The sequence below is a fragment of the Saimiri boliviensis genome, chromosome 14, assembly GCF_048565385.1.
Source record: "Saimiri boliviensis isolate mSaiBol1 chromosome 14, mSaiBol1.pri, whole genome shotgun sequence".
Lineage (NCBI taxonomy): Eukaryota > Metazoa > Chordata > Mammalia > Primates > Cebidae > Saimiri > Saimiri boliviensis.
This window is the reverse complement of record NC_133462.1, coordinates 8,691,023-8,704,601: the sequence shown is the minus strand read 5'-3', so window position 1 is coordinate 8,704,601 and position 13,579 is coordinate 8,691,023. Positions and strand designations below refer to the sequence as shown.

Sequence of the window (13,579 nt, the reverse complement as noted above, 5' to 3'; positions counted from 1 at the left end):
CCCCACCCAAGATGTCTACACACCCTGCCCCGTCCAGAGGTCCCTCACCTGAGGTCTCTGTCCCCCTCTCTCTAGATCTCTGTCCCCCTCTCTCTCTGGGTCTCTGTCCCTCTCTCTCTGGGTCTCTGTCCCCCTGTCTCTGGGTCTCTGTCCCCCTCTCTCTCTGGGTCTCTGTCCCTCTCTCTCTGGGTCTCTGTCCCCCTCTCTCTCTGGGTCTCTGTCCCTCTCTCTCTGGGTCTCTGTCCCCCTCTCTCTCTGGGTCTCTTTCTGTCTCTCTCTGGGTCTCTGTCCCCGTCTCTGGGTCTCTGTCCCTCTCTCTCTGGGCCTCTGTCCCCCTCTCTCTCGGTCTCTGTCCCTTTCTCTGGGTCTCTGTCTGTCTCTCGCTGGGTCTCTGTCCCCCTCTGTCTCTGGGTCTCTGTCCCCCTCTGTCTCTAGGTCTCTGTCCCTCTCTCTGTGGGTCTCAGTCCTCCCGACAAGTCTCTGTCCCCCTCTCAGGATGTCTCCGTTGGTCCCTACCTTCAACTTGGACTGTATTTCCCTCGATTTCCTTCGGGCCAAAACTTGGATGTGACTAGAAACCTGGAAGGATCAACAGAGAAGCAGATTCAGGCCGCGGGCTCCTGCCCTGTGCTCACTCCCCCTTCTCTCCCCGCAGGGGCCTCACGGAGCTGCTGCAATACGAAAGGTGACAAACACACTGAAGACAAGGCCAGATGTAGTGGCCTGTAACCCAGCATTTTGGGAGGCTGAGGTGGGTGGATCACAAGGTCAGGAGTTCGAGACCAGCCTGGCCAACATGGTGAAACCCCATCTCTACTAAAAATACAAAAATTAGCCAGGCGTGCTGGTGGCGCATGCCTGTGATCCCAGCTACTCGGGAGGCTGAGGCAGGAGAATTGCTTGAACCCGGGGGCAGGGGTTGCAGTGAGTCGAGATCCCACCATGGCACTCTAGCCTGGGCGACAAGAGCGAGATTTTGTCTCAGACCAAAAAAAACCACACTGAAGATGAGCACCAACTCGGGAGCATGCGAATACAGATGGCCATAAAGGAGCTGACGAACACCACGGATCCTCCCCGGGCCCATCCCACCCAGGCTTCCTTCCCCTCCACCATGCTCTCTGTGGCTCCTCTGGCTCTAACACAACTGCTAGAAGAACGATCAGTCCCCAAATAGGCACAGTGAGAGCACGCTAACAGATGTGCTGATACAGTTCAGACGTTTGTCCTCTCCAAATCTCATGCTGAAATGCGATCTCCAATGCTGGAGGTAAGGCCTGGTGGGATCGGATCATGGAGGCAAACCCCTCATGAATGGCTTAGCACCATCTCCTTGATGATGAGTGACTTCTCTCTCAGTTCACTCAATATCTGGTTGGTTAGGCCGGGCACAGTGGCTCGTGCCTGTAATCCCAGCACTTTGGGAGGCCGAGGCAGGTGGATCACTGAGGTTGGGAGTTTATCGGCCTGAGACAAACATGGAGAAAGTCCGTCTCTATTAAAAATACAAAATTAGCTAGGCATAGTGGTGCATGCCTGTAATCCCTGCTACTCAGGAGGCTAAGACAGAATTGCTTGAACGCGGGAGGTAGAGGTTGCAGTGAGCCAAGATCACTCCACTGCACTCTAGCCTAGGTGACAGAGCTAGACTCCATTTCAAAAAATAAATAAACAAATATATAAATAACCCAGCCTCGGGTAATTCTTCATAGCAACACTAATGGACTAATGCACACACCGAGAAGACAGATGAAAGCACAGGAACTAGCTTCTTTTCTTTTCTTTTCTTTTCTTTTTCGACAGAGTTTTTGCTCCTGTCGCCCAGGCTGGAGTGCAGTGGCGCTATCTGGCTCACGGCAACCTCCGCCTCCCGGGTTCAAGCAATTCTCCTGCCTCAGCCTTCCGAGTAGCTGGGATTACAGGTATGTGCCACCCCGGCTAATTTTATATTTTTAGTAAAGAAAGGGTTTCTCCATGTTGGTCAGGCAGTTCTCAAACTCCCCACCTCAGGCGATCCGCCCACTTCGGCCTCCAAAAGTGCTGGGATTATAGGTGTGAGCAACTGCGCCCAGCCCCCCCCACTTTTTTTTAAAGACTCAGTCTCACTTTTGTCCGTCACCCTGCAGTGCAATGATATGATCTCGGCTCGCTGCCACCTCTGCCTCCCAGGTTCAAGCGATTCTCCTGCCTCAGCCTCCTGAGTAGCTGGGATTACAGGTCCCTGCCATTACACCTGGCTAACTTTTGTATTTTTAGTAGAGATGGGGTTTCACTATGTTGGCCAGGCTGGTCTTGAACTCCTGACCTCAGGTGATCCGCCCACCTCAGCCTAGCAAAGTGCTGGGATTACAGGCGTGAGCCACCGTGCCAGGCCAGGAACCAGTTTCTTCCTTGAACCTGAACCTGCCCATGGGAGGATGACCCTAAAACCGGCCCATCGGAGACAGAAGCCCACAAGTCAGTTCTGAGACCTGTTTTCGAGTTCGGGTCTTCCCCGTTCTCAGCTTGATGTAGCGGGCAATCAGTTCATTCCGACCTGAGGATTCAAAGAAGGAAAAGAGTTAGACCTTCAGCAGAACTTCCCCACAGCAAGGACACCAGAGAAGAAGAGAGTAGCAAGGGTCCCCAAAGGTCTACAGTAACTGGCTGTGGGTCCCCTCAGCTACATGGAAACTGTAATGCTTGGGTTCAAATCCCAGCTCCATTACGCACTAGCTCTGTGTGACCATAAGCAAATCACTTAACCTATCTGCGCCTCAGTTTCCTCATCTGTGCAATGGTGATGCTAGCTCCTACTTCAGAGTCATTGTGAGGCTGTAATAAATGTTCCCATGAGCAGCTGTTAAAGCTCCATAAGCACTGGTTACTGTCATTATTCATGGGGGGTGGGGGGCGAGGCAAAAGACAGGAGCAGACTCACCATACATCTTGCCTTCATCGGACAAAATAATTTTCCGGCGGCCGCAGGGTGGGTAGATGGCCAGGGCTTCCTGGAAGCTCTGCTCAATGTCTGGACTCCACACCCCCTCTGCATCCGGGCCCCCATCACCCCCGGCCCCCTCACTGCCGCCGGTACCCTCCTCACTGCCTTCCTCACTGCCCGTCCAGCCGCTGCCATCATCCAGGGGGGCCCCAGCCCGGGGTTCCCCCATCTGGGCCTAGAGAACACAGAACTCAGCAAGCTTCCCCCAAACACCACCCTCCAGGGACTTGAAGCTGAGAGGGCTGGGCCTCTAGACCGCTGGGTCTGCAGGAGGAGGGAGCTGGGGGTCAGGACTCCTGGGTCTGAGGGAGGAGGGACTGGGGGCCTGGACTCCTGGGTCTGAGGGAGGAGGGGCTGGGGGCCTGGACTCCTGGGTCTGAGGGAGGAGGGGCTGGGGGCCTGGACTCCTGGGTCTGAGGGAGGAGGGGCTGGGGACTTGGACCCCTGGGTCTGAGGGAGGAGGGGCTGGGGCCTGGACTCCTGGGTCTGAGGGAGGAGGGGCTGGGGGCCTGGACACCTGAATCTGAGGGAGAAGGAGCTGGATTTCTAGGAAAGCCGAGAATGGGAGTGTTTTCTGAGTTTGCAGAGGAACTTCAATTGTGATGAAGTCAACCACGTTGATTACACTAGAGTGATTACCCCAGAGGAATGCCAAGGGCCATGAGGGCTAAAGGTTAGGGTATGAATTACGGTTTTAAAAAAGACAGGAGGCAAGAGCTAGTGGCAGGGAAGGAGGGTGTGGTGAAACTTTCCCAGTCCCACCCTGAGAACAGGTGCAAGGATGTGAGCAGCAGCTGCAAGAAGAGGGGCCAAGTAAGGTTGAAAGGAGGCCTAGAGAAAGGGGGGGACAGACCCAGAGAGAGGGGGACAGAGACCCAGAGGGAGACCCAGAGAGAGGGGGACAGAAACCCAGAGAGAGGGGGACAGAGACCCAGAGGGAGAGGGAGACCCAGAGAGAGGGGGACAGAGACCCAGAGAGAGGGGGACAGAGACCCAGAGGGAGAGGGAGACCCAGAGAGAGGGGAACAGGGACCCAGAGAGAGGCGGACAGAGACCCAGAGAGAGGGGGGCAGAGACCCAGAGAGAGAGGTGTACAGAGACCCAGAGAGAAAAGGGGACAGAGACCCAGAGAGAGAGGGGGACAGAGACCAGAGTGGGGGAGAGAGAGACCCAGAGAGGGGGACAGAGACCCAGAGAGAAGGGGACAGAGACCCAGAGAGGAGATGGTGGGGGGAGAAGGGGAGAAGTGGGGGACAGAGACCCAGAGAGAGAAAGAGAAAGAGATCCAGAGAGAGGGCGACAAGAGACCCAGAGAGAGGGACGGAGACCTAGAGAGGGCAGGGACAGAGACTCAGGGCAGCAGCTGAGGCCGAGACCAGGAGAGACCCACAGAACCACAGACTGAGGGACAGGGGCGCCCTGCCATCAGGAGAGCCAGAACAAAGGGCCCAGGCGTCCCCTCCCCCAGCTTCCCACAACCCCCATCAGGGGAGGGGCCGGCCGGCCAGGGCGACTCCCCTCCGGCCCCGGGCCCCGCCCCTCTCCTCCCCTCCCCCGTGCGCCGTGGGCTCAGATACAACCCAAGTTCCCAGCGACTTTCCGGAGGCCGGGAACAGGGAAAACTTTTTCCAATACAGTCAGATCCTGCCTCCCCGGAGGCTCCATGTCCTCCACAGCTTTCCCAGGACCCCAGAGTCCAGGCCCCCATTCCTCTCCTCTCGCGGACCCTAGCAGACAAAGACCCCAGGCCAAGCCCACTGACGCTGCGGCGTTCAGGACCTCCGTAGGCCAAAATCCCAGCCCAGCCCTCCCCCATGTGGCCAGACAAAGGGACGGTGGAGCCGGGTAAGAAAGGTCCCCCTAATTTCCCGCCCCAGACCCTAAACCTCCAAAGAGGCAAGACTTAAGATCCAAAAAGCCCCGTCACCTCCCCTCCGCCACCCCAGAGGCCCTCCCTTCTCCGTAAGAAGGACCAGATGCCCCCAGGATTACACACTGGGTCCTTCTCACTCCAAAGTGACACCGCGCAGACACTCGCACGCCCCGCACCCCGCCAGCGCCCTCGGCCCACACCCGCTCCTGTGCGCACGCCCAAACTCAGATCCAGCCGCAAGCACCCTAACTCCGACCAGAGTTCCCAATCCTCACTAAGGCTCGGTCTGGGGCGCAAACTCGGGACCCCGGGCAAAAAGAGGGCTGCAAGCCGTTCGTAGAGGGTCCCGCAAACGCACGGCTCACCTCCTAACCAGCCACTCCCCACCCCCAACTCACACACCCCAAAGCAGGATCCCCGACTCCCGCCGGCGCCTTCCTACCTCCCGGCCAGGGGCTGGGGAGCCGCGGGCGGGCGGGGCGCTGTGAGGGAGAAAGTTGCCGGGAGCTTTGTTTGGGAAAAGTGGGAGGGACCGGAGGGGGGGCGGGCCCGGGCGGCGGACAGCGGGAAGGGGTATCCGACGGTGACAGTTTGGGGGAGGATTTTTGCTTTGGGAGAGAGAAGTCTGTCTTGGGGCTGGTAGGAATTCAGGATTTGGATGCTTGGGAAAGGAGCGGGGTTGGGGCTTCGGATTCCAGGTCGGAGAGAAGAGGCTGATGGGAGCCAGGAACCCCTGGTCTGAGGGAGGAGAGGCTAGGGGCTGGGACTCCTGGGTCTGGGGGAGTATGGGGCTGGAGATACGGACTCCTGAGTCTGAGAAGGGACGGGGTTGGGGTTTCTGGAATTCCGGCTACCCTCTAGTGTTTGTGTATTGGGGGGTGTGGAAGTGATACGAATATAATGAATCTTTACTGTTCAGCCCTTTTTTTTGGGGGGGGGGTCTCGGAATGGGTTTCCTATGACAACACAGTGTAATCTCAACATAGTTAAGAGTCGTGGACAAAACCAACGGGAGTTTATTGGAGGCCTACGTAGGTGCAGATTCCTCATCCACAGGCGTTAGTGGACTAGAGGTGGCTGGAGGCTGTCCCAGAACCGGGAAGAGAGCCCTGATGCCTTGAGGGAAGACGGCTTAGGGCCCGGACCCTTACGGGTAAAGGGCTGGGTATTCAAAATTATGGGACTAGAGGGGGCTAGGGTCCGGACCTGCAGTCCTCAGGGAAAAGGGAACTCGGATTTCGGGTTCCCTGGAAGATGAAATAGACGACTGGATTTAGGGTTTCCGGAGAGAACGGGACTTTTTATTGGAACCGGAACGGGACTACCAGAAGGGACACGGAGAATAGGCTCCCGAGACAGATACAAAATTATAGTGAGAACTAAAAGGGCTGCTCGTCAGAGCATATAGAGCCTTTAAAAAAATAATAAATAAATAAATAAATAAAAGGGCTTCTCGGATTCCGGCGTCTCCAGCAGGAGCCTAGGACTGGAACTCCGGGTGCTTAAGGGAAAGATCTGGAGAGCAGGGGCGTGGCCCACGTGCAGGGGCGTGGCGTTAAGCCAAGGGGCGTGGCCATCTGCGATTGGGCGGGACTCCGAGAAGAGGGCCGCAATCAGAAATCGCAGACAGGACTGGGCTCCCAGGGCTCAGGTCAACCGACAGGGGCGTGGTCTCATTGTGTGGGCGTTGCCAGGGACTGAACTCGCTGCTCTGGCTTAAGGGGTGTGGTGAACGAAGAATGGGGCGTGGCCCTGTTACCAAGGGCGAGGTCGTGATGAGGCCGAGGCTCCAGGGTGAGACCAGCAAGGTTGAGGCGTGGTCAAACAATAGGGGCGTGGCTAGGGCTTATAGAGCGCAACCAACGCTCGAGACCAGACCTGGGCTCGAGACCAGAACTGTTTGGCTTTAACAGTCCGTGGGCGGCCGGAGTCTGGGAGTCCAGTGAACGGGCTGTGGTCTAGCGCAAAGGCGGAACCCAGAAGAAGGGGCGGGGAGTGGTAGAAGGTGAGGATTGAGATCTGGTCGTGAATGTGGGCAAAAGTGAGGCAACAGACCATTGGATCTGCCAGAGCGCTGTAGCTGGGATTACGCCTGTAATCCCAGCACTCTGGGAGGCCCAGGTGGGCAGATCGCCTAAAATCAGGAGTTCGAGACCAGCCTAGGCAATGTGTTGAAACCCCGTCTTTACAAAAAATACAAAAATTACCCAGACATGATGGTGCAAGCCTGTGGTCCCAGCTACTTCGGGGGGCTGAGGTGGGAGAATCACCTGAACCCAGGGAGGTCGAGGCTGCAGTGAGTCGTGATTGTGCCACTGTACTCCAGCCTGGGCGGCAGAGTCTGGATCTTAAAAAATAAAAAAATAAAAAAGAACCCAGAAGAACCGGACCTAGGAGAATAGGGGGCCTGGCAGGGTGGAGGGTGTGGGAGTAGAAGAAAGGAGCAGTGAGGGAAATAAGTGCAGTGTGGGTGGGAGCTGCCTGGACTGGGGAGGCAGCTTGGGCAAGGAGCTGGAGAGGGGCGTCTTGGGTGGGGCCATGGTCACTGTGGGGGTGGTGGGAACCGTGAGGAGGTGGGGCTCTGACCTGGACCCTTGCCACAGCCTCCCCACCTCCCCCTGCAATGCGGCACCCACTGGTCCTGCTGCTGCTCCTCTCTACCCTGGTGACCCCCTCCACTGCAGCACCTATCCACGATGCTGATGCCCAAGACAGCTCCTTTGGTCTTTCAGGCCTCCAAAGCCTGCTCCAAGGTTTTATCCGACTTTTCCTGAAAGTAAGCAATGGCGGTAGGGCGGGGGAGAAGGAGTACTAAGAAGAGGTTCAGGCACACAGACTAAGAGATGGTTCAGGGGGACAGACAGGACAAGAGTCAATGGGACAGAGAGACAGGGCAACAGGTAGACCAAGGGATGGCAAGAGGGAAGGGGCCGAGTACGGTGGCAAATTTTTGTAATCACAGCACTTGAGGAGGCCAAGGCAGGAGGATCACTTGAGCCCAGTAGTTGGAGACCAGCCTGGGCAACATAGTGAGACCCTCACCTGTACAAAAAAAAAAAAATAGTCACACATAGTAGCATGCGCCTGTAACCACAGCTACTTGGGAGGCTGAGGTGGAAGTGTCGTTTGAGCCCAGGAGGTCGAGACTACAGTGAGCCATGATTAGGCCACTGCACTCCAGTCTGGGTGACAGACCAAGGAGACCTTGTCCCTAAATAAATAAATATATACATGCATAAATAAGAGAGAGAAGGTAACAGGCAAGGAGAGAGGGAGATGGGAAAGAGACAAGAGACTGGGGAATGGCCAGGTACGGTGGCTCACGCCTGTAATCCCAGCACTTTGGGAGGCTGAGGTGGGCAGATCACAAGATCAGGAGTTCAAGACCAGCCTGGCCAACATGATAAAACCCCATCTCTAAAAAAAAAAATAAGAATTTAAAAAATTAGCTGAGTGCAGTGGTGTGCACCTGTAATCCCAGCTGCTTGGTAGGCAAAGGCAGGAGAATCGCTTAAACCCGGGAAGCAGAGGTTGCAGTAAGCCGAGATCATACCACTGCACTCCAGCCTGGGTGACAGAGTAAGACTTTGTCTCAAAAAAAAAAAAAAAGAGAGACTGGGGAAAGAGACAGGAGGAGAGGGGGTTGGGGACAGAAAAGGGGCAGGGATAGTAAGGCAAAGGGATTGAGAATAGAGACAGAATACATGGGGGATGGAGGCCAGAGGTTAGGCCCTTAGTGTCGGAATGCAGAAAGTAAAAGGGATAGGAGGGACAAGGGGCAAGGCCTGGGGGACATCCTAGAAAGGGCTGTACTGGGGAGATGTGAGGTCCAGCAGCTCACCAGTCCCTCCTCCAGCCACAGGATGACCTGCTTCGGAGTATGGACAGCTTCTTCTCTGCCCCCATGGACTTCTGGGGCTTCCCTAAGAACTACCACCAAGAGGAGAACCAGGAGCACCAGCTGGGAAACAACACCATCTCCAGCCACCTCCAGATCGACAAGGTGCCTGCGCAGGGAGGCCCTTCCTGGAGTTCCCTTGGGATCCTTCCATCCCTCCATCCCTTGTGCTGCACTATCAGTTGGGAGGGAAGCAGGGCAGAGGAGGAAAGCAGGTTTGCTCTCACTCTCTCATCTGGTCCTCACAGGTGACAGACAACAAGACAGGAGAGGTGCTGATCTCTGAGAAGGTGGTGGCATCCATCCAGCCGGCAGAGGGGAGCCTCAAGGGTGACTGGAAGGTTAGGACATGCCCCGCCCTCAGAGTGTCCAGGCCTCAACATTTTCTTTTTTTCTTTTCTTTTTTAAAGCAGAGTCGCAGCCAGGCATGGTGGCTCACACCTGTAATCCCAGCACTTTGGGAGGCCAAGGTGGGTGGATCATGAGGTCAGGAGTTTGAGACCAGCCTGCCCAGCATGGTGAAACCCTGTTTCTACTAAAAATACAAAACGATTGGCCACGTGTGGTGGCGAGCACCTGTAGTTCCAGCTACTCGGGAGGCTGAGGCAGGAAAACTGCTTCAACCCAGGAGGTGGTTGTGGTGAGCCAAGATCGCCCCACTGCACTCTAGCCTTGGGGACAGAGTGAGACTCCGTCTTGAAAAAAATATATATCAAAAAAGTAGTCAGGTGTGGTGGCACATGCTGTGGTTCCAGCTACTCAGAAGGCTGAGGTGGGAGGATTGCTTGAGCCAAGGTGGTTGAGGCTACAGTGGGCCCAGATCATGTCCACTGCACTCTAGCCTGGGCAATAGAGAGAGATACTCTGTCTCAAAAAAAATTTCAAACCTACAGAAAATGTGTTTTGTTTTTGTTTTTGTTTTGTTTTGAGGATATACCAAGTAAAACATGTTCTTTTTATTATTATTAATTTTTTTTTTGAGCCTCACTGTGTTGCCCAGGCTGGAGTGTAGTGGCACCATCTTTGCTCACCGCAATCTCCACCTTCCAGGTTCAAGCAATTCTGCCTTAGCCTCCTGAGTAGCTGGAACTACAGGCACCTACCACCATGCCCGGCTAATTTTTGTATTTTTGGTAGAAACCGGGTTTCACCATATTGACCAGGATGGTCTCGATCTCCTGACCTTGCGATCCACCCGCCTCAGCCTCCCAAAGTGCTGGGATTACAGGCAAGAAAAGTTTTTTTTTAAATAATACAATAAATATACCTATAGTCTCTTTTCCATAAACCAATATTTCTCGAGGTTGGCATAATTGGCACATGAGGTTGGAGAATCTGTTGTGGAGCTGCCCTGTGCACTGTAGGATATTTGGTAACATCCCTGGGCTTTACCCACGAGACAGAAGCAGCCTCCTGCCAGGCGCAATGGCTCACGCCTGTAATCCCAGCACTTTGGGAGGCTGAAGCAGGCGGATCATGAGGTCAGGAGTTTGAGACCAGCCTGGGCAACATAGTGAAACCTGTCTCTACTAAAAATACAAAAATATTAGCCGGGCATGGTGGCGCATGCCTGTAATCCCAGCTACTGGGGAGGCTGAGGCAGGAGAATTGCTTGAACCTGGGAGGCAGAGGTTGCAGTGAGCCGAGATCGTGCCATTACACTCCAGTCCAGGCAACGTACGAGACACTGTCTCAAAAAAAAAAAAAAAGAGAGAGAGAGGTAGCCTCCTCACTCCTCACTCACACTGGTTCACTGGTTGTAACACCCAAAAATCTCTCCAAACTTCAATTGAGAACCCCGGCCTAGACTGAGGCTTGTTCACATTTTATCTGTTTTTATTTTTTTATTTCTGAACCATATGACAGTAAATGGCTGACATCATGACACTTCACCCATAAATACTTCAGCAGACTGTCCAGAGACTAATATATTTTCCCACAAGACCATAGTACCATTTAATTTTCTCTTTTTTTTTTTTTTTTGAAACCAAGTCTCATGCAGGCTGGAGTGCAGTGCCCTAATCTCAGTTTACTGCAACCTCCGCCTCCCAGATTCAAGCAATTCTCCCACCTCAGCCTCCGGAGTAGCTGGGATTAAAGGTGCATACCACTGCACCCAGCTAATTTTTGTATTTTTAGTAGAGACAGGGTTTCACCATGTTGGCCAGGCTGGTCTTGAGCTCCTGACCTCAGATGATCCACCCATCTCAGCCTCCCAAAGTGCTGGGATTATAGGCATAAACCACTGCACCTGGCCTACAGTACCATTTCACACCCAATAAAATGTGGCTATCAAACTGTTTGGGGTTTTTTTGTTTTTTGAAGGCAAGTCTCACTCTGTCACCCAGACTGGAGTGCAGTGGTGTGATCTCAGCTCACTGCAACCTCCTCCTCCCAAATTCAAAAGATTCTCTGGCCTCTGCCTCCAAATACCTGGGACTACAGGCACACACCACCAAACCCAGCTAATTTTTGTATTTTTAGTAGAGTCAGGGTTTCACCATGTTGGCCAGGCTGGTCTCGAACTCCTGACCTCAAATGATCCACTGCCTCAGCCTCCCAAAGTGCTGGGATGACAGGCATGAGCCACCGCACCTGGCCTATCTAGCTGTTAGTACAGTATTACTTCACTAGGGCTGCCATAATAAAGTACCACAAAGCCGGGCGCAGTGGCTCACGCCTGTAATCCTAACACTTTGGGAGGCCGAGGTGGGTGGATCACCTGAGGTCAGGAGTTCAAGACCAGGCTGGCCATCATGGTGAAACCCCATCTTTAAAAAAAAAAAAAAAAAAAACAAAGTACCACAAACTGGGTGGCTCAAACAAAAATTGATGGTCTCACAATTCTGGAAGCTGAACATGGAAGTTCAAGGTGTCAGCAGGGGTGGTTCCTTCTGAGGCTGTGAGAGACAATCTGGTGCTTTGCTGGCCACCTGTGGTGTTCTTTGGTTATGAAAGCATCATCCTGATCTCTGCCTTTGTCTCCATCTGCTGTACTTCCATGTGCATTTGTGTCCGAATTTTCCCTTTGCATAAGAACACTAGTCAAAGGCTGGGTGCGATGGCTCACACCTGTAATCCCAGCACTTTGGAAGGCTGGGGTGGGCAGATCACCTGAGGTTAGGAGCTTAAGACCAGTCTGGCCAATGTGGTGAAACCCCATCTCTACTAAAAATGGAAAAAGTAGCTGGCATGGTGGTGTGCCCCTGTAATCCCAGCTACTCTGGAGGCTGTGGTAGGAGAATTGTCTGAACCCGGGAGGCAGAGGCTGCAGCAAACCGAGGTCGTGCCACTGCACTCCAGCCTTGGCGACAGAGCCAGACCCCATCTCAAAAAAAAAAAAATAAATCAATAACACCAGTTATGTTGGATTAGGGCCAAATCTAATGACCTCATCTTCACTTACTATCTGCAATGACCCTAGTTCCAAATAAGGCCACATTCTGAGGTCTTAGAGGTTAAGATTTCAAAATACTAATTTGGGGAGGAAACAATGTTTTTGTTTTTTGTTTTTTGTTTTTTGACTTGGTATCGCTCTGTCACCTAGGTTGGAGGGCAGTGGCATGATCTCAGCTCACTGCAGCCTCTGCCTCCGGTTTCAAGCGATTCTCCCACCTCAGCCTCCCAAGTAGCTAGTATTACAGGCATGTGCCATCATGCCTGGCTATTTTTTGTATTTTTAGTAGAGATGGGATTTTGTCATGTTGGCCAGGATGGTCTCAAACTCCTGACCTTGTGATCTGCCCACCCTAGTCTCCCAAAGTGCTGGGATTACAGGGGTAAGCCACCGAGCCTGGTCAGAAGGAAACAATTTAACCGATAACAGTCTTCTACAGGGCTTCTCAGACCTCATCATACTAAAAGGCAGACTCTGATTCAGCAGGTCTGGGTGGGGTGGGACACATTAATTTGTATACGTCACAACAGCAGCCCACCCTTTGAACTGCAAGGACCAAGCAGACACTCTGTATCAAACTCTGTATTAAACTTCCTCCCTTGACTCAAAGCTGTCCTTGAAAGCTTTTGATCCAGGATCAATGAAGGATCACACATTGCATTTGTGGTCCTGAGTCTTCAGTAAACCCAAGAGCTTTTAGTCCCAAAGTGCTTTGTACATTTTAAACTGCTACCCTCTAAACCTCACAGAGGATTTAACCTTAAAGTGCTCTGTAATCCCAACAGGCATTATCATCCCTGAAGTGCTCTATTACCTCCCTTCTGAAAGCCCCCAAATGAATTTCCATCCCAAAGCATTCTATAAACCTCAGAGTATTTTTAATCCTTAAGTGTAAACCCAAGTGCTTTGTAAACCTCAAACAGGGCTTTTGAAACCGAAAAGCACCCTGTCATCTGCAAAGTGGGCTGAATGGGTCAGTGGGGACTGGCCATCCTGGGGTGCTGTTTGGAGTATGAAAGGGTCTCCTCGTTCTTCCTCCTCAGGTACCCAGGATGGAGGAGAAGGAGGCCCTGGCGCCCATCCGGAAGGCCATGAACAGCTTCCACACAGAACTCCATCCCCGGGTGACCTTCTGGATCATGAAGCTGCCACAGCGGCGGTCCCACCAGGATGTCCCGGAGGGTGACCACTGGCTCAGCGAGAAGCGACACCGCCTGCAGGCCATCCGCGATGGACTCCGTGAGGGGACCCGTGAGGACGTCTTAAAAGAGGGGACCCAGGGCTTCTCCCACTCCAAGCTGTTCCCCCGAAAGACCCACTTACTGTACATCTTTAGGCCCTACCGACAGCTGTAGGGGAGCACCTCCCTGTAGCCCTCATCAGACCTCACCCCAAGCACCATATGGAAATAAAAGTTCTTACGTCTAA

General features: G+C 53.6%; 2 protein-coding genes across 10 annotated transcripts in view; one reads left to right on the top strand and one right to left on the bottom strand.

The window, feature by feature from the left end:
* The window catches only part of TEAD2 (TEA domain transcription factor 2), a 22,374-nt gene extending 17,017 nt beyond the window's left edge, over nt 1–5,357 (bottom strand). For 6 of the 8 annotated variants that reach the window (XM_010351062.2, XM_010351064.2, XM_010351057.2 and 3 more), the window contains exons 1-4: nt 5,299–5,357; nt 2,921–3,158; nt 2,472–2,536; nt 517–579 (exon numbers count right to left, since the gene is read on the bottom strand). In XM_010351062.2, coding sequence (XP_010349364.1) covers nt 517–579; nt 2,472–2,536; nt 2,921–3,152 — 360 coding nt within the window. In that variant the 5' untranslated portion in view covers nt 3,153–3,158; nt 5,299–5,357. Of the gene's footprint in view, nt 1–516; nt 580–2,471; nt 2,537–2,920; nt 3,159–5,258 lie in introns of all 8 variants that reach the window. The other 2 variants (XM_003940349.4, XM_010351058.3) reach the window with 2 other exon arrangements.
* On the top strand, nt 4,581–13,579 carry DKKL1 (dickkopf like acrosomal protein 1). Of its 2 annotated transcripts, none has more exons than XM_010351054.3 (5): nt 4,581–4,828; nt 7,460–7,632; nt 8,713–8,859; nt 9,003–9,095; nt 13,195–13,579. In XM_010351054.3, the coding sequence occupies exons 1-5, from the start codon at nt 4,798–4,800 to the stop codon at nt 13,504–13,506; spliced, it is 756 nt and encodes a 251-aa protein (XP_010349356.1). In that variant the 5' UTR covers nt 4,581–4,797; the 3' UTR covers nt 13,507–13,579. The 2 variants fall into 2 exon arrangements, with proteins under 2 accessions (XP_010349356.1, XP_010349357.1); XM_010351055.3 differs by lacking the exon at nt 4,581–4,828 and adding an exon at nt 6,706–6,861.

Excerpts from the sequence above, each read along its gene's own strand:
- DKKL1 (XM_010351054.3), top strand. The coding sequence starts at position 4,798 with ATGTGGCCAGACAAAGGGACGGTGGAGCCGG. Across the intron at positions 7,633-8,712 it reads TTATCCGACTTTTCCTGAAA|CCACAGGATGACCTGCTTCG; the intron begins GTAAGCAATGGC and ends TCCCTCCTCCAG. Across the intron at positions 9,096-13,194 it reads GCCTCAAGGGTGACTGGAAG|GTACCCAGGATGGAGGAGAA; the intron begins GTTAGGACATGC and ends CTTCCTCCTCAG.